The 18,429-nt window shown below is 36.6% G+C and overlaps 1 protein-coding gene across 1 annotated transcript in view; it reads right to left on the reverse strand.

Annotated features, from left to right (window-relative positions):
- Positions 1–18,429, reverse strand: part of LOC148942177 (uncharacterized) — a 57,284-nt gene that overhangs the window by 26,763 nt on the left and 12,092 nt on the right. The window contains exon 2 of the mRNA XM_089103435.1: positions 8,690–8,888. Coding sequence (XP_088959561.1) covers positions 8,690–8,888 — 199 coding nt within the window. The remainder of the gene's footprint in view (positions 1–8,689; positions 8,889–18,429) is intronic.

The raw sequence follows: 18,429 nt of genomic DNA on the forward strand, positions 1-18,429 counted from the left end.
ACTTCAACAAAATCTCTAAGCTAAGACTCTAAGCTAAAAACTAAACTCTTAACTATAACTACACTAAACTAGAACTCTAACAAAAGCTCTAAGCTAACACTCTAAGCTAGAACTCTAAACTTATAACTAAAACTAAAGTAAAATTCAGCTCTAACTAAAACTCTAAGCTAAGACTCTAAGGTAAAACTCTAAACTCTTAACTAAAATTAAACTAAACTAGAACTTCAACAAAAACTCTAAGCTAAGACTCTAAGCTAAAAACCATAAACTCTTAACTAAAACTAAACTAAACTAGAACTCTAACAAAAACTCGAAGCTATGACTCTTAAGCTAAACTCTAAATTCTTAACTATAACTAAACTAAACTTCAACTCTAACTAAAACCAAGAAAAAACCTGAAAAATGTTGGATAATTTCTAAGTCTACAAAATTCAGTCCAAAAAAACTTAAAAAAATTCAATACGCAAGGGGGAATGGAAGGCCTCGGTGGGGCTTTGGGGGTGCGGGGGCCCGGGGGACCTTTGGGGGACCGAGGGTTCCTTCGGGGTTGGGGTAGGGGGATCGGGGCCCTTTGGGGTTGGGGTAGAGGACCTCACATCACTGTTCAAATACAACTTGTGTATTATAACGACCACAGAGTTTCACCCTCAAATCCTCTTCTAAAACATCTAAAATCATCTTTTAAACTGTCTCTAACTGTTTCGCCGAAATAATTCCCCTTTCTTGAATCAATAATTCCCCTTAGAAACAACAAATTAATTACCCTTTCGTGAATCAATAATTCCCCTTAGAAACAACAAATTAATTCCCCTTTCTTGAATCAATAATTGCCCTTAGAAACAACAAATTAACTTCCCTTTCGTGAATCAATAATTCTCCTTAGAAACAACAAATTAATTCCCCTTTCTTGAATCAATAATTCACCTTAGAAACAATAAATTAATTCCCCTTTCGTGAATCAATAATTCCCCTTAGAAACAACAAATTAATTCCCCTTTCGTGACAAATCAATCAACCTTGACATCACCCGTCAGACATTAAAAAACTTCGCCCAGGGACAATTCTCCTGAACGATCACCAAAGACATTAATAAACTTCACCCGGAAACAATTCTCCTGGGCGAACTCCAAAGACATTAATAAACTTCACCCGGAGACACTTCTCCTTGGAAATACATCGAAGTGAGAAAAATCCTGTTTTTCAAGTGAGAAAAATCCTGTTTTTTCATTCTCAGTGAAAAACCATAAATTATGTACTGTCAACGTTAAACTAAATTGTAGATAGCAGCAGGGGTGAGGGATGGGAGTCGAACCCCCCTCTCTACTAACGCCTTCTATAAAAACCTTATATGCCCTCAGGGCATAACTTACAAGCCTTGCCCTGAGGGTTGTGGGGGAGTGTCCTCCTCAAAAACATATTTTCTATCTGGAAATCAAATACGTTGACCGAAATGGCTATCTAAAAATTTTGTTTGGTTGTGTTTGGGGTAATGTTGGGCGTGTGGGGGGGGGGGGCTAGTTGCCCCCCCATCACTTTCGACTATTAGAAAAGGGTACTAGCCCTTTGAATTTCCAATCGAATAAGCCTTTCTTGAAGTTTCTACGACAACGCCTTCAATAAAAACCTTATATACCCCCAGGACATAACTTAAAACCCTTGCCCCGAGGGCTGTAGGGAAGTGTCCTCCTCAAAAAAATATTTTCTATGTGGAAATCAACTACGCTGGAAAAAATGGCTATGTCAAAATTTTGATTGGATGTGTTTGGGGGAATGATGGGCGCGGGGGGAGGGGCTAGTTGTCCTCCAATCACTTTCGACTATTAAAACAGGCACTAGCCCTTTGAATTTCCATTCGAATGGGCATTTTTTGAAGTTTCTACAACAACGCCTTCTATAAAAACCTTATATGCCCCCAGGGCATAACTTAAAACCCTTGCCTCGAGGGTTGTTGGGGAGTGTCCTCCACAAAAAAATATTTTCTATCTGGAAATCAACTACGCTGAACAAAATGGTTATCACAAAATTTGGATTGGATGTATTTGGGGGAATGATTGGCGTGGGGGGGGGGGCTAGTTGCCCTCCAATCACTTTCGACTATTAAAAAGGGCACTAGCCCTTTGAATTTCCAATCGAATGAGTTTTTTGAAGTTTCTACGGCAACGTCGTCTGTAAACACCTTATATGCCCTCAGGGCATAACTCAAAAACTTTGCCCCATGGGTTATGGGGGAGTGTCCTCCTCAAAAAGATACTTTCTATCTGGAAATCGACTACACTGAACAAAATGGCTATCAAAATTTTAATTGGACGTATTTGGGGGAATGATGGGCGTGGAGGAGCTAGTTACCCTCCAATGACTTTCGACTATTAAAAAGCGCACTAGCCACTCCAATTTCCAATCGAATGAGCCCTTTTCGAAGTTTTTACGACGACTCTTTCGATAAGAAGTGCCCGGGTATGGAGAAAAAAAAAACACATTGTGCCCATATCGTTCTTTACTTAGGCAGCGCTAGCGCGCTGCCTATGATATATAACTTGGCGAGTGTCTGTACAATCAAGCCAATCACTAATCTGAAAAAAAACGGGTAACTGAATTAAGTATTTCTCCAGAACACATTTACGATCAGTCATTAGTAAGGTTGCCATCCCTAGTGATTTTTCACTATTTCTAGTGATTTTTTATATTGCCTAAACACAATAATCACAAAATTTGCACATAAATCACTAAGTTATTCAAGAAAATCACTATATAAAGCAAAACCTCACTAAAATGTAGTGATTTTTCTTCTCACTGGGTGGCAACTAGGGCGGTCCTTCGCAAATTGAACAACAAAAACTTGCTCTTTTTTATGGGGCACGGTCTAAAATGATTCTATTCTGATTATAATTGAATAATAAACAAACATTTTAGCATTATTTTCAATTTCAGAGGTCTCTACCATAACTATTAGGAATGTATTAGCGAACTTTGATAAAATCGCACAATAATGCCGATTAATTAAATAATATGAAACATGACTGTTGAGTTGCAGTACACAAAACAGAAAATAAGTGATTGGAAATATTGTCCAGTAATAGTAATAGTGTCCATTCACTTCAATTGTCAAACTACACAGTTCATATATGGGCTTCAGACTGGTCCATCAGTGTGTTTTTGGTTCGATCACTGTAACGCTGTCGGTACTCCTTGACAACTAGCAGCAGGAACTGTTTCTGTTCTTCAGACGTTGTGTGCAGTTTGTTATAGTCATCCCTCAGTTCAACACCACGTTCGGAAATGTCATTGATTACCCTTATGCTGTGCACTATATTTTTAACTTCCTGGTAGTCTTCGTCAACTGACCACAAATCAATGTTTTTAGTTAGAAATGATGAAGGCAGTCCGGTAATGCTGAAGAATCTGTTGGTATTCTGCGTAACAAAGTTTTCTAACTTCTTCTCCCCCAGTATCAACGGCTCCACTGCTACTATTTTTAGAGGGTGCTCTGCTCCTGATGTTTGTAGAGCCGTAACCATATGATGTTTGGTGTCATTTGATATGTCGTCGTCAAAGAAGGCGAGGGCCGCCAATTCCTCTGATAAGTACCATAGGTGTCTTATTATTTTTTTCATGGCAGTTTTTGACATCGATTCTAATATGTTCTTGTAGCTGTAGACGTCCTTGAGAAGTTGGAGGTCAATGCGAGGGGCTGATGGTGCTGACTTTGCCTGAAACCTTGCTTTCACGTAGATGATCACAGTGAATCGACAAATATCAGCAAGAGCCTTTTCTTACTTTTTCGTGAGTTTAAACTGACTTCTGAACATCCAGATGTTTAGAAAATAGATGGCCTTTGCCATCCACCTTGATTGATGCAGCCCAGCTGGATTTCTGAACGAGACTCCCTTAGATGGTGTGCTACCAAGAAATATGATTGTCAAGTCTAAAAGTTCACAGTAATCATCACGGGGTTGATACGCTAGTGTCTGCATCTCGGCAAATGCTATGATATCTGTGACGACATGTGAAACAGCTGTAAATACGCACTCGTCTGATGAAGCAGTCTGAAAGTCTGCTCTGTCAATAAATTGCCAGGTGTTCTTAAACCGGTTGAAAATTATTATCTCTGGGCCTTTGCTAGGACCAAGGCAATCAAGACCCACTGCTTGTAAGGCTATTTCTAAGATATGATGTCGACAAGCAAACCAAAGCATGTCCTTGTCAAGTTTTTGTTCCAGAAGGATACAAGCACCATTTCTTGGACCGGAATTGACAGATATGGTGTCAAAACACATGCACTTTACATTATCTGTAATGTTCCAAGCCACAGCTGCTTCAAGAACTACTGCCACAGAAGGTTGGCCAGTTCTCGAGGCTAGCTTTGGAACGCCAAGAAGCTGATTTACACATGCTCCGGAGACCCAAATTGGAAGGCGATCGACAATCTGTCTGCTGGAGATGTCCTCTAGGAGTGTGCCGTCCCAGTAAATAGTTAGAGGAACTGTTGGTTTAAACTCCAGTCGTAGATTTTCAGCTATTATCTGGCACCGCTTCATCCTGTCTCTGCGAATTGTAGAGCGATTGACATTGTATTCAGCAGGATCATGACCAGGGTGTTACAGAGTTGGAACAAGAAGTAATGCAGCACTTTTGTCACTAACTTTAGCCAACTCCAGACAGGATGACATTTTATCATCGAATATGCTTACTCGTCCTCTTTCTTGACGTTTTGCAGAAGTTGACGATTTTATATCTTCTGTTTCGGGGTATTTAATTTCTTGACCTTTTTTGCTGTCAGTGTAGCTGTCAGACGATGATTCCAGTGTCACTCTCTTTTCTCTTTTTTTTCTTTCTTGCCTCTCCTTCTCAATTCTTTTGTCATGGTACTCTTTCCTTTTCTGAGATGATGCTCTTTTTTTCTAAAACCTTGTCGACACTGCCCATCTTTCCACGGCGTCCTGGTTCCAGCTGTGCTAACAGATACTCACGGTCTTCTTGAATATACACCATCTCCATTGCGTTAGCGTGGGCAATGTCAAACAAAACGTCCAGGCCCACTTTCCACTCTTCTTCCTTCTTTTTCAGTGTCTCTGAACGCTTAGGTTTGTTATCTTTGTTTCTCTTCAGGTTGTCATACTCCTTAGAGAGACACTTTTTACCACGAACAGTTGAATTTTGTTTCCCACATGTTTCTTGAGCCTTGTTGGAATGTGTGCCTTTGCCCAAACTGCAAGAACGTCATTGGCTGTGGAATGTGCCGCATCACAGACTGTCTTGTTCGTCACTTGCTTGTAGTGATAGAATAGCGCCATGACCTCCTTCTACGACGGTAGTTTTGTTGAAATCAGAGTGTCTGATAATTGCCTGATGAGCCATGTGTCTGTTTCACTTCTTGTAGTTGGTTTTAATATTGCATCGGTACTGTCACTCGTACAAACCATGCAGTCCATGCTGTCACTCATTGCTGTGTCAGTGTGTCTGCAACAAAGTATCAGATAATACGACTACCTTTATCAGTGGGAAGCATAATTAATATATTATAGTTCATAAAACTGATAAAAATTTGAAATTTGCATTTTCACTCACATTGGATACAACAAAAATGGCGTCTTATGTTGAAATGCATTGTGGGAAGCCTACAGATAAATAAGTAAATAAATCCAGCAGTTCAGAAAGCTACTATGCTGTACTATAGTGTAGTGTCGACTGTTGAAAAGTTTAAAACTGTGCAAGAGATGCAGCATTGAGCAATGAGCAATGAGCATGAAGTAACCACAAATTTTAACCTCTGGTAGGGACCTCTTAATGTCAATATATTAGGCTCTTTTTTGGGATTCTATGCTATTTTAACAATAGAAACAAGATTAGGGGGTGCCTTCTAAAGAAATCCTACTTTGAATAATAAGGACCACCTTAGTGGCAACCCTGGTCGATAGCCATCCAGATGCTGACAAGAGAGGCTAATAAGAGAGTATATGTTTTCTTTTCTTTTTATGCCTGAGCCTAAAGACATGCGAGTGTTTCTCATCATAGAGATTTCACACAGTCAGTAGGTTCACAGGCAGCACAGTAGTGCGGCCTATGTACCTGAGCAAAACGATTATGTATTTTTTTTCACCTGCCCCCTCCCAACGCAAGGACTTTTCGTGGGTACTTTGGAGGGGGTTAATTCAATTTGAAATTGAAAGTTCTGGTACCATTTTTAAGAGTCAAAACTGTCTGGAAGGCACCCAGTCCACCTTCGGCACTCTTTTAAGGTTGCCCAAAGGACCCAATAACTATGACTCCAGGGATTAAATTTCCCCCCCCCCCCTCAGTTTTGGGGCTTTGACTGTCAATTATGCAAGTGACTCATTGTTTTATATATTTGGTTTTGTTATTGGGAAAGGAGGGGATGTTTAATCCTTGGTGTGTCCGAAAAAGTTAAGAATATTAATTTTAAACCTCAGGGAATGTCGAAGGAGATGTTAAAATTAATCAAAAGAAACTATGTGCATGCATGTATCCATGTTGTCAATAGTGCGTATCTGCAATATCTTAGGAACAGCTAAGGGTATTAAGTTGAAACTTAATACCGTTAGTCAGGTTGTCAACAGGCACTATGTGCAGTCAGGGTGTCACCAGGTGAATTTGCAACACTCCGAAGACAGCTAAACTGCTAAAGATACTAAGTTGAAAATTTGAGGGCATATTGAGAGGATACTGAATAAAATCAAAGGAAACGTAGTACGTAGAGTCTGCCATAAAAGAAGTATCTGCAGGATCTCAGGAACAGGTAAGGGTATAAATATTACACTTTCAGGGCATGTTGAAGGTGATGTTGAACTAAATATCGAGAGATGTATCTATAATATCTCAAGAATGGCTACGGGTACCAAGTAGAAACTCTTAGGGAATTTCGAACTAAACCAAATACACAATGTACATCCAGGCTGTCAAAAGGGTCTATCTGAAACATCTCAGGAACAGCTAAGGGTATTTAGTTAAAACATTAAGGCTAAATTTAGAGGGATGTTGAAATCAATCAAAAGACACTGTATGCGTTCAGGTTTTCAAAAGGACGTATCTGCAATATCTTAGCAGCATCTAGAGTTATTAAGTTTAAACTTTCAGAGCACACAGAGAACTAATTCGAAAGACCCTATTTACATCCAGGTTGCAAAAAGGCGCATCTGCAATATCTTAGGAATGGCCAAGGGTAGGCTATTAAGCTGAAACTTTCAGGGCATGTTGATGAAGCTAGTGAACTAAATCAAAAGGCACTATGTGTATCCAGATTGCTAATAGGACAGATCTGTCATATTTCAGGAACAGCTAAGACTTATAGTTCAAACTTCCAGGAAATATTGAGGGGGACGTGGGACTAAATCAAAAGACACTATAAGCATCCAGGTTTTCAAAAGAGGTACCTACAAAACTACAATATCTCCAAAACAACTACGGGTGGGTATTTGGTATTTCACATCTACACCTACCAAAAAAATGTCAATTGGCACTAAAAGGAATGAGAGATAAACACAGCAAAACGACTACGGATATTAATTTGAAACTATTAACGAATTTGAACTAAACCAAAAGACATAATTTGCATCCAGGTTCTCAAAATGGTGCATCTGCAATATGGGTAGTGAGTTAAAACTAAGGCCGTACCCAGGGAGGAGAGCTAGGGGGTTTGAGGCCTCCCCACCCCCCAAAAAATAATGTTGTCCAACTCATAAAAACGTAACAAAAATGAATATAAACACATTTTGATGCGTCTTTTAAGATTTTTTTGTAACCCTCCCCCCAAAAAATATCCTCGATACGACCTTGGTTAAAACTCTCGTGGAATCTGCTAAGAGTAGTGAGTTAAAACCAAGGCCGTACCCAGGGGGTTAGGGGGTTCAAGCCTCCCCCTCCCCCGTAATGTGTGTCCGACTCGTAAAAACGTAACAAAATTAATATATAAAAATTTTTAATGCCTTTTTAAACTTTTTTATACCCCCCCCCCCGCTAAAAAATCCTTTTATATCCCTGCGCATTGTGTCATTTTATATATGACGCTTTGGCCTTTGAAAGGCTTAGGGGCGTTAGCCCCTAATCCTTAAGAAACACTTTATGAAAGAAAAGAAATATTATGAAAAAAAAATCAGCTTATTTTAGCTGGGGCATAAAAATATTACGAATATTGATAATCTTGTCTGGTTCTATTCTGGGACAGGGTCAGTAAGAAAGGCGAATAAAGTAAAGTAAACCAAAAACTGTAGTAGTCCAAAAGGCAATAAGCTTCAAAAAACAGGTTGTACGGGAGAGCTGAAAAAAAGTTTCTGTGGTTGGCTAGAAATAAATTTTAATGAGATGTTTTAAAACACTTTGGGTGGAACTTTAAAAAAGTTGCTTTTTAAAACTCTTAAGAAATTGCCTGAATAAAGAGGTTTGTTTGCTGAGAAACCAAATCAAATGCTTGAATACAAGACCACTTGATGTTATGCACATGATTAGTTTCTGGGGAAGGATCTAATTCCTAATTTATAAAAAAAATTATTTTATTTTTACAAAATTCACGCAAAAATTTCAGATTACGGTCGCCAGGAAGGAGAAGATCTAGAAACTAATTCCGTCGTGTTTCTCCCTTTTCTTTACTTTAGTATGAGTCAATATCTTGAGATACAGCATAAGAATTACACAGTAAAGTATATGCAATAGCCTAAAAGATAAACAAAAAACATACCTTGGTAGTAATCCTCAAGTCCCATATTTTTATCACCTGATGAGTAAAGTTGGTGCTGTTTTAAAAGTTCAAGGCCTCCATCTAACAAGGAGTCAGGCCTCCAAAATAAATTCCCATCTCTTCCGCTTTTTGGATAACTCCTGTATTTAATGTTCATTGCATTGTTTGAAGTCAGTAAACAGGTCAAAATTAACAATACCTAAATAAAGGGTTATATTAAGTCTTTAAAATGAACGAACTATGATGAGTTTAGCTCGAATGTGTTTAAAAGAAGTCAAAATTAACAATAATTCATTGAGTCTGATTCAATTCCAGCGCAGAAAGGCCTTTTTTTTCCATTATCCACCAAGTCCAACTTTCCCAGAAGTAGTCAAAGCTACCCTATGTTGAACTACTACTACTAACAATGTCAAGACAGGATCAAACTGCCAGAGGGCTATACAACTGCACAAGGTTTTCTATCCCAACCTATTCAAAGCTTCATTCTTAACCACCCACTGAGCAATTGATCAGTTGAACTAATAGATCAGTAGAGGTGACCCTAAAGCTCCCACGCCCACCACGTGGTTTATGGTTTTTGTCAGTGAGAATTTGAAAAACAGGAATTTTGTCACATTTATGGATGGTTTTATGGATTTTGTCAGTGAGAATGAAAAAACAGGAATTTTGTCACATTTATGTCTGTTTTTATGGATGGTTATATGTGATGGTCAATTTATTTGATGTTTTATGGTTTTTGTCAGTGAGAATTAAAAAACAGGAACTTTACCACATTTATGTCTGTATTCATGGATGGTTATTTGTGTTGGTCGATTTATTTTATGTTTTTATGGTCTTTGTCAGGGAGAATTGAAAAAACAGGAATTTTCTCACATTCATGGACTATAGAGTCATTAGGGAGAACACTTGGTTAATGGGGTCAATGTTATTGTTGTTGTTTTGGGCACGCGATAGAGTCATTAGGGAGAACACGTGGTTAATGGGGTCAATGTTTTTGTTATTGTTTTGGGCACGCGATAGAGTCATAAGGGGGAACACGTGGCTAATGTGGTCAATGCTCTTGTTGTTGCTTTGGTCACGCGATAGAGTCATTAGGGAGAACACGTGGTTAATGGGGCCAATGCTGTTGTTATTGTTTTGGGCACGCGATAGAGTCATAAGAGTGAAGACGTGGCTAATGTGGTCAATGTTATTGTTGTTGTTTTGGGGCACTCGATAGAGTCATTAGGGAGAACACGTGGTTAATGGGGTCAATGTTGTTGTTGTTGTTTTGGGCACGCGATAGAGTCATAAGGGGGAACACGTGGTTAATGGGGTCAATGTTGTTGTCGTTCGAGGCAAAGTTAATGACACTCCCTTCTTGTTGTTGTTTGATGCAGATGTTATGAGTTTCCGGGAAACAGTATTTGTTATTGTTGTTCAAGCCAAATGTTATGAGTTTCCGGGAAACAGTATTTGTTGTTGTTGTTCAAGCCAAATGTTATGAGTTTCCAAGGTAACAGTTAGATCCCCCTTCTCAGCCAATCAGAGAGCTTGCTTACATATTAGCGGCGGAGGGAGTATAAGGAGAGGATTTTTGCTATAGTTTTATCAATCTGTGAATAGAATTCACTAAGTTTTTAGTTAGCAGTGTAATAACATGAGTGAACAAGTAGTTAGAAACATCCTTTTATTGCAACTGTTCTATGTGTAAGGGGTATTTTCATGAGTTTGAGTATTCACATGAACCTACTGAATGTTTAGACTGCATAGAGGCAGAGACAGATGAAAAGAATCTGGAGGAAACGAGATGAAAATTTATATGTGACATGGAGAGAAATTTATATCGATTGCAAGTAAGCTCAGATAAAAGAAGGATTGATATGTTAGAAAAGGAGGACCAAAAAAAGAGACTAGTAAAAGAGGGCTTTCTCTATAGTGTAAAAGACAGCAGTGAAAACCCAAAGAAAAATGTATATAGTGCAAGATATAACTCGGATTATTATGATTATTATGCTCTAAGAGAAGAGAAAAAGCGGCCCTTTAAGAGACAACATAAGAGGTCATTCTACGAAAAGGATTTTAAACAACGGAAACCATGGTGGAAGAGTTCTCATATATGATTTACCGTTAAATCTAATTATTGATATGTATAATGAGTTTTATATTGTAATCGTACAATAAATTTGTTTGTACTATTTTAATTTTCATATAATAGATATATATAGATTGCGGATACCAGCAGAGACTTCTGTACATGAATTGTTCAGTTTGATTAAATCACCCCATAGAGTATTATCAGTCCATAACCAAGTCTTCTATCAAAGATAACAAAAAATAATTCATTCTTTCTAATCTTTATTCTCTTGAAATATCGATATTTATAACAGTTTTTAAATAAACTACATCTGGTTCGATTATCAGAATATCTATGTCTTCATCCTCCACTACCACTATGTCTACCAGAGGGGGTGGTGTACATTGTATTTCAACCTCAGGTTCATCATTTATTGATAAAACAATCAATGGAGTGGGCTTGTATTCAAATAAATCGCCGCGTACTCCTATTGTAGGCAAACTAGGGGCCAAACGCTCGTCATCCTCTATGCAAAGACGACCTGAAGGTCCCTGCCGTACCAGATCTTCTGACGTATATGAAAGACCATCTTCAGTATAATGTGCTTCTAGCACATCATCAGTACCTTCGAAGGATGTACTAGTACAAAGAAGGACCTCCTCATCAAGTGAGAGATCCCAACCAAGCCATACATCCTAAAAGATTGATAGCGCTATGATAAAAAACTAGAGTTTCCTGCGGAAAACCTATATTAGCTCAGATTTTACGGGGATAGTTTATTTTCGAACCAATATATCTACCAAAGGTTCAATACCTGAGTTAAATTAAGAGGTTTCAACTTCAGGAATAAATTACATTTTGACAACATTTGACAATTTACTAAATTTAAAGTTTTGTTTAGTTTCAAAAATGTTTTCTGTCACTCATCATCTTTTAATCATTCACAAACAATACTAAAGAAAACCACTTTCCACGCTTTATCGATTTTAAATTATTAAGAAGGATATTATTTCTTTGAAATATGCATTTTACATTTTTAATTTTCATGCTTTTGATAAGTATCTTGTCCTTTTGGTGTAAATTGCAGCTGAAGGCTTATCGCAAAATCACAGTTTCAAGTTTTTTCATATACCAAAATTGAAGGAAGCTAGAAAATGTGAAAAATTCTTTTTACCCGAATATTCATCAGAGCCCAACCTAACTACGATCTGAAAACAATAATATAACTTATAGTTGAACAATTTTTTTTTTAAATATCTCTTTTCTGACATCATTTGGAACTTGCAAATTATTATAAGTAGTAACTAATTACTTAATTTTTAATGAACTTATAATTAATTGAAACAACAATCCAAATTTTTTGATACCACAACAATAAATGGCAAACGAAAAAGAATATAAAAAACTACAACATTTTAAAAAGTACAGAGTTTGGCTCATGAAATTGAATAGAACAACGGACTATGACAAATAGCTTCAGAATCAAAATCTAACCGAGTTAAATAAAGGACCATCCGCTATTTTTCGATATTCATCCCCCCCACCAAACAAGCAGTGCAGTTAAAACCTACTTAGAATTTATACTTAGACCGTGAAACTAGAAGAAACTAAATTTTCTGTAAAGTTATGTCTAGCGATAGACTTATTAGAGTTACAGAAACTTTTTTTCCACAACCCACAAGAGGATATTTTTCAAGTAAAAAGTAAAGAGCTGCTACACTAAATCAACGATGAACAGAAATAATGTCGAATAATTTGTCAAACGTAAACCTATATCCAATGATATATTTAATAGAGTGACAAAAACTTTTTCCACAAGAGGTTATTTTTCAATTAAAAGTAAAGAGCTGCTACACTAAATCAAAGATGAACGGAAATAATGTCGAATAATTGTTCAAACGTAAACTTATGCCTAATGATATATTTAATAGAGTAGTAAGTCTAGCTTTTACAATTGTTTTAGAACATATAGAAAGAAGGTATAATATATAAAAATTTTTATTTTTTATTACTCCCCCCCCCCCCCAAAACACTTTACAGTCATTTATTTTTAAAAAAATCTTTAGTCATTAAGAAATTTCAACGACCATCCTGTTGCAGAATTCCTATCAAGTCAAACAATAAAGCAAAAACGAAAACACCTAAAAAAAACCTAATTTTAAACAGTTTTTGGGAAACAAGGTGAAAGTAAAGTGCAATTGGTCCGAAAGTAACCATAACTCTAAAAAACAGAATTTTAGTAATTGTAGATATATGCATATGATTGGCTTTATACGCTGATTCCAAATACATAAATTTCCTTAGGTTTAATGTTATCCGTCAAAAGCTAAAACCTTGAGAATGTTAGCCTCGACATGTGATTGGTTGCAATTCCATTTTTTAGCAAAGCCTTGACCCCCCTAATTGAAGGATATGAATTAGAACCATGGGAAGGTAATTTCGTCGTATTTTGCGTATTTTCGTTGGAAAAAACACTGAAAAGCCAAATTAAGAGCTATATTTGTGAGTTTTTCACTGAGAATTCCCTTTTTCGCCAAGATGTGACCTCCCTAATTAAAGGATATGAATTAGAACCACGGGAACGTAATTTACTAGTATTGTGCTTATTTCCTTTGGAAAAAAAACACTGAAAACTCAACTTCAGTGCAATCATTGTAAGTATTTAACTGACAATTCCTTTTTCTTGGCACGCCTTCACCTACCCAAGTGAAAGATATGAAAGATACACATGGGAAGGTCATTTCGTCGTATGTTTATCATAGTCGTTGGAAAAAACATTGAAAAGACATATTAATAGCTCTATTTCTTAGTTCTTCACTGAAAATTCCTTTTTTTCGACAAGCCTAGACAAACCTAATTGAAGGATATAAATTAGAACCAAGGTAAGGTAATTTAGTAGTATTTTGCGTATTTTCATTTGACAATAAACAGACAAGCCATATTAATAGCTAAATTTGTGAGTTTTTCACTGAAAATTCCCTTTTTTGCCAAGCCCTGACCTCCCTAATTAAAGAATATGAATTAGAACCATGGGAACGTAATTTCGTCGTATTTTGCGTATTTACGTTGGAAAAAAAACATTGAAAAGCCATATTAAGAGCCATATTTGTAAGTTTTTCACTGAAAATTCCTTTTTCTTGCCAAGCCTTGACCTCCCTAATTTAAGGATATGAATTAGAACCATGGGAAGGTAATTTCGTCGTATTTTGCGTATATCCATTGGAAAAAACACTGAAAAGCCATATTAAGAGCTATATTTCTGAGTTCTTCACTGAAAATTCCTTTTTTTCGCCAAGCCTTGACCTCCCTAAATGAAGGATATGAATTAGAGCCATGGGGACGTAATTTCGTCGTATTTTGCTTATTTTCGTTGGAAAAAACACTGAAAAGCCATATTAAGAGCTATATTTGTGAGTTTTTCACTGAAAATTCCTTTTTTCTTGCCAAGCCTTGACATCCCTAATTAAAGGATACGAATTAGAACCATGGGAACGTAATTTCGTCGTATTTTGCTTATTTTCGTTGGAAAAAACACTGAAAAGCCATATTAAGAGCTATATTTGTGAGTTTTTCACTGAAAATTCTTTTTTCTGCCAAGCCTTAACCTCCCTAATTAAAGGATATGAATTAGAGCCATGGGGACGTAATTTCGTCGTATTTTGCGTCTTTTCGTTGGAAAAAACATTGAAAAGCCATATTAAGAGCTATATTTCTGAGTTCTTCACTGAAAATTCATTTTTTTCGCAAAGCCTTGACATTACTATTTAAAGTATGTGAATTAGAACAAAGGAAATGTAATTTCAGCGTATTTTGTGTATTATAATTGGAAAAAACAGTGAAGAGCCATATTAAGAGCTATATTTGTGAGTTTTTCACTGAAAATTCTTTTTTCTGCCAAGCTGTGACCTCCCTAATTAAAGAATACGAATTAGATTCATGAAAACGTAATTTCATCGTATTTTGAGCATATCCGTTGGAAAAAAACACTGAAAAGCCATATTAAGAGCTATATTTGTGAGTTTTTCACTGAAAATTCCTTTTTTTGCCAAGCCCTGACATTCCTAATTAAAGGATATGAATTTAGAACCAAGTAAACTTAATTTCATCGTATTTTTCGTATTTTCGTTGTAAAAAAAACTGAAAGGCCATATTAAGGGCTATATTTGTGAGTTTTTCACTGAAAATTCATTTTTTTGCCAAGCCTTGACCTCCATAATTAAAGGATATAAATTAGAACCAAGGGAACGTAATTTCATCGTATTTTGCGTATTTCCGTTGGAAAAAACACTGAACAGCCATATTAAGACCTATATTTGTGAGTTCTTCACTGAAAATTACTTTTTTTCGCAACGACTTGACGTCCCTTCTTGAAGTATATTAATGAGAACCAAGGAAACATAATTTCAGCACATTTTTCGCAGTATCGTTGGAAAAAGCATTGAAAAGCCATATTAAAAGCTATATTTGTGAGTTTTTCACTGACAATTTTTATTCTGCCAAGCTGTAACCTCCCTTATTAAAGGATACGAATTAGATTCATGGACACGTAATTTCATCGTATTTTGCGCATATCCGTTGGAAAAAAAACACTGAAAGGCCATATTAAGAGCTATATTTGTGAGTTTTTCACTCAAAATTCCTTTTTTTTTGCCCAGCCCTGACATTCCTAATTAAAGGATATGAATTTAGAACCAAGTAAACGTATTTTCATATTATTGTGCGTATTTTCGTTGGAAAAAACACTGAAAAGCCATATTAAGTGCTCTATTTGCGAGTTTTTCAATGAGAATTCCTTTTTTTTGCCAAGTCGTTACACCCCTACTTGACGGATAGGAATTAGAACCATTGTACTGTATTTTCATCGTATTTTGCGTGTTTCTATTGGAAAAAACACTGAAAAGCCATATTAAGGGCTAATTTGTGAGTTTTCACCGACAATTCCTTTTAGCCAGGCCTTTATATTCAATGGAACATAGTTCATTATATTTGACATATTTTTGATTGGAAAACACACCGAAAGGTCATATTATTTGAACTTACATCAAACGTTGGAGAGCTTACATTTGAAAAACTATCCATTATTTGCATATATTGTTCAATATTTCAACCTATACTGTTTTCTAAAACTTCAAAACCCAGAAATATACACACTTAACGATTATCTATTCGCGAAAATCGTACTAGGTCACGCTATTAGAACAATAATTACCTCACTATCTATCACTCACGGGGAAACAGATTCAAACAATACTTCCTACATCATTTGGTTTAATTACGACAAACGTGGCATGTCCAATACAGATTAAAACCAGAAAAGACCAGAAACGCATAAAAATAAGAAAAAAGGGAATTGCAATCAATCTTGTGTCGAAGCGCTAGCGCTGTCTAAGTAAAGAATGATGTTGAACATGACATGTTGTTTAGGTTTTTCTACATAGCCGGACACTTCATATAGAAGGTGTTGTCATAGAAACTTCAAAACAGGCTCATTTGATTTGAAATTAAAGTGGATAATGCCCAATTCACAGGAGGGGTATGAAAACTATGGTTTTTAACAACGATATGCAAGACTAGAAAGAAAAGTCTTTTGGAGTTACCCCCCCCCCCCTTCCACCTCAACCTTTTCTCTTGAAATCACCACACCCCCATACCCCCAAAACTCGAATTTTCCAGAGGATTTTAAAATCCCCCCCCCAAACACAAAATTTCTCGGACCGTATCTTCATCATATTTAAATATTTTCGCTGGACAACCTGCTTACCGAAGCGCTAGTGCTACCTAAGTTAAGAACAATGGGACTACAATATGTTGTTTTTGGTTTTTTCATCATAGCCAGGGCACTTCGTATAGAAGGAGTCATCGCAAAACTTTGTAAAGGACTCATTTGATTTGAAATTAAAGTGGATAGTGACCAATTCACAGGAAGGGGGCGTGAAAACTATTGTTTTTAACTATGATATGCAAGACTAGAAAGAAAAGTCTTTAGGAGTGGGGCTGCCCATCACCTCAACCCTCGCTCTTGACATCCCCCCCCTAAAGTTGAAATCTAATCTAAACTAGCATAACCACAAAATTACACAATATTGCATAGAAATACCAAAACCATAGGTTAGGCTATGTCAGGTTAGGTTAGAAGTTAGCTTTCTCCACGTTTAAGTTAGGTTAGATTAGGTTAGCTTATCATGAGCGCTCATGATAAGCTAACCTAATAAGTTAACCTAACTTAAACGTGGAGAAAGCTAACTTCTAACCTAACCTGACATAGCCTAACCTATGGTTTTGGTATTTCTATGCAATATTGTGTAATTTTGTGGTTATGATAGTTTAGATTAGATTTCAACTTTAGGGGGGGGGGATTTCAAGAGCGAGGGTTGAGGTGATGGGCAGCCCCACTCCTAAAGACTTTTATTTCTATTCTTTCATATCATAGTTAAAAACCATAGTTTTCACGCCCCCTTCCTGTGAATTGGTCACTATCCACTTTAATTTCAAATCAAATGAGTCCTTTACAAAGTTTTTGAGATGACTCCTTCTATACGAAGTGCCCTGGCTATGATGAAAAAACCAAAAACAACATATTGTAGTCACATAGTTCTTAACTTAGGTAGCACTAGCGCTTCGGTAAGCAGGTTTTCCTGCGAAAATATTTAAATATGATGAAGAAACGTTCCTAGAAATTTTGTGTTTGAGGGGGGGATTTTAAAATCCTCTGGAAAATTTGAGTTTTGAGGGTATGGGGGTGTGGTGATTTCAAAAGCGAAGGTTGGGGTGGAAGGGGGGGGGTAACTCCTAAAGACTTTTATTTCTAGTCTTGCATGTCGTTTTTAAAAACCACAGTTTTAATACCCCTCCTGTGAATTGGGCATTATCCACTTTAGTTTCAAATCAAATTAGCCTGTTTTGAAGTTTCTATGACAACACCTTCTATATGAAGTGTCCGGCTATGTAGAAAAACCTAACAACATTTTATGTTCAGCATCATTCTTTACTTAGACAGCGCTAGCGCTTCGACACAAGATTGATTGCAATTCCCTTTTTCTTATTTTTATGCGTTTCTGGTCTTTTCTGGTTTTAATCTGCATTGGACATGCCACGTTTGTCGCAATTAGACCAAATGATGTAGGAAGTATTGTTTTGAATCTGTTTCCCCGTGAGTGATAGATAGTGAGGTAATTATTGTTCTAATAGCGTGACCTAGTACGATTTTCGCGAATAGATAATCGTTAAGTGTGTATATCTCCTGGTTTTGAAGTTTTAGAAATCAGTATAGGTTAAAATATTGAACAATATATGCAAATAATGGGTAGTTCTTCAAATGTAAGCTCTCCAACGTTTGATGTAAGTTCAAATAATATGACCTTTCGGTGTATTTTCCAATCAAAAATATGTAAAATATAATGAACTATGTTCCATTGAATATAAAGGCCTGGCTAAAAGGAATTGTCGGTGAAAACTCACAAATTAGCCCTTAATATGGCTTTTCAGTGTTTTTTCCAACGGAAATACGCAAAATACGATGAAATTACAGTCCCTTGGTTCTAATTTCTATCCTTTAATTAGGGGTGTCACTGCTTGGCAAAAAAAAGGAATTCTCATTGAAAAACTCGCAAATATAGCCCTTAATATGGATTTTCAGTGTTTTTTTCAACAAAAATACGCAAAATATGATGAAATTACGTTTCCT

The sequence above is a fragment of the Artemia sp. Qi Xiang Cuo genome, chromosome 17 (assembly GCF_049724085.1).
Source record: "Artemia sp. Qi Xiang Cuo chromosome 17, ASM4972408v1, whole genome shotgun sequence".
Lineage (NCBI taxonomy): Eukaryota > Metazoa > Arthropoda > Branchiopoda > Anostraca > Artemiidae > Artemia > Artemia sp. Qi Xiang Cuo.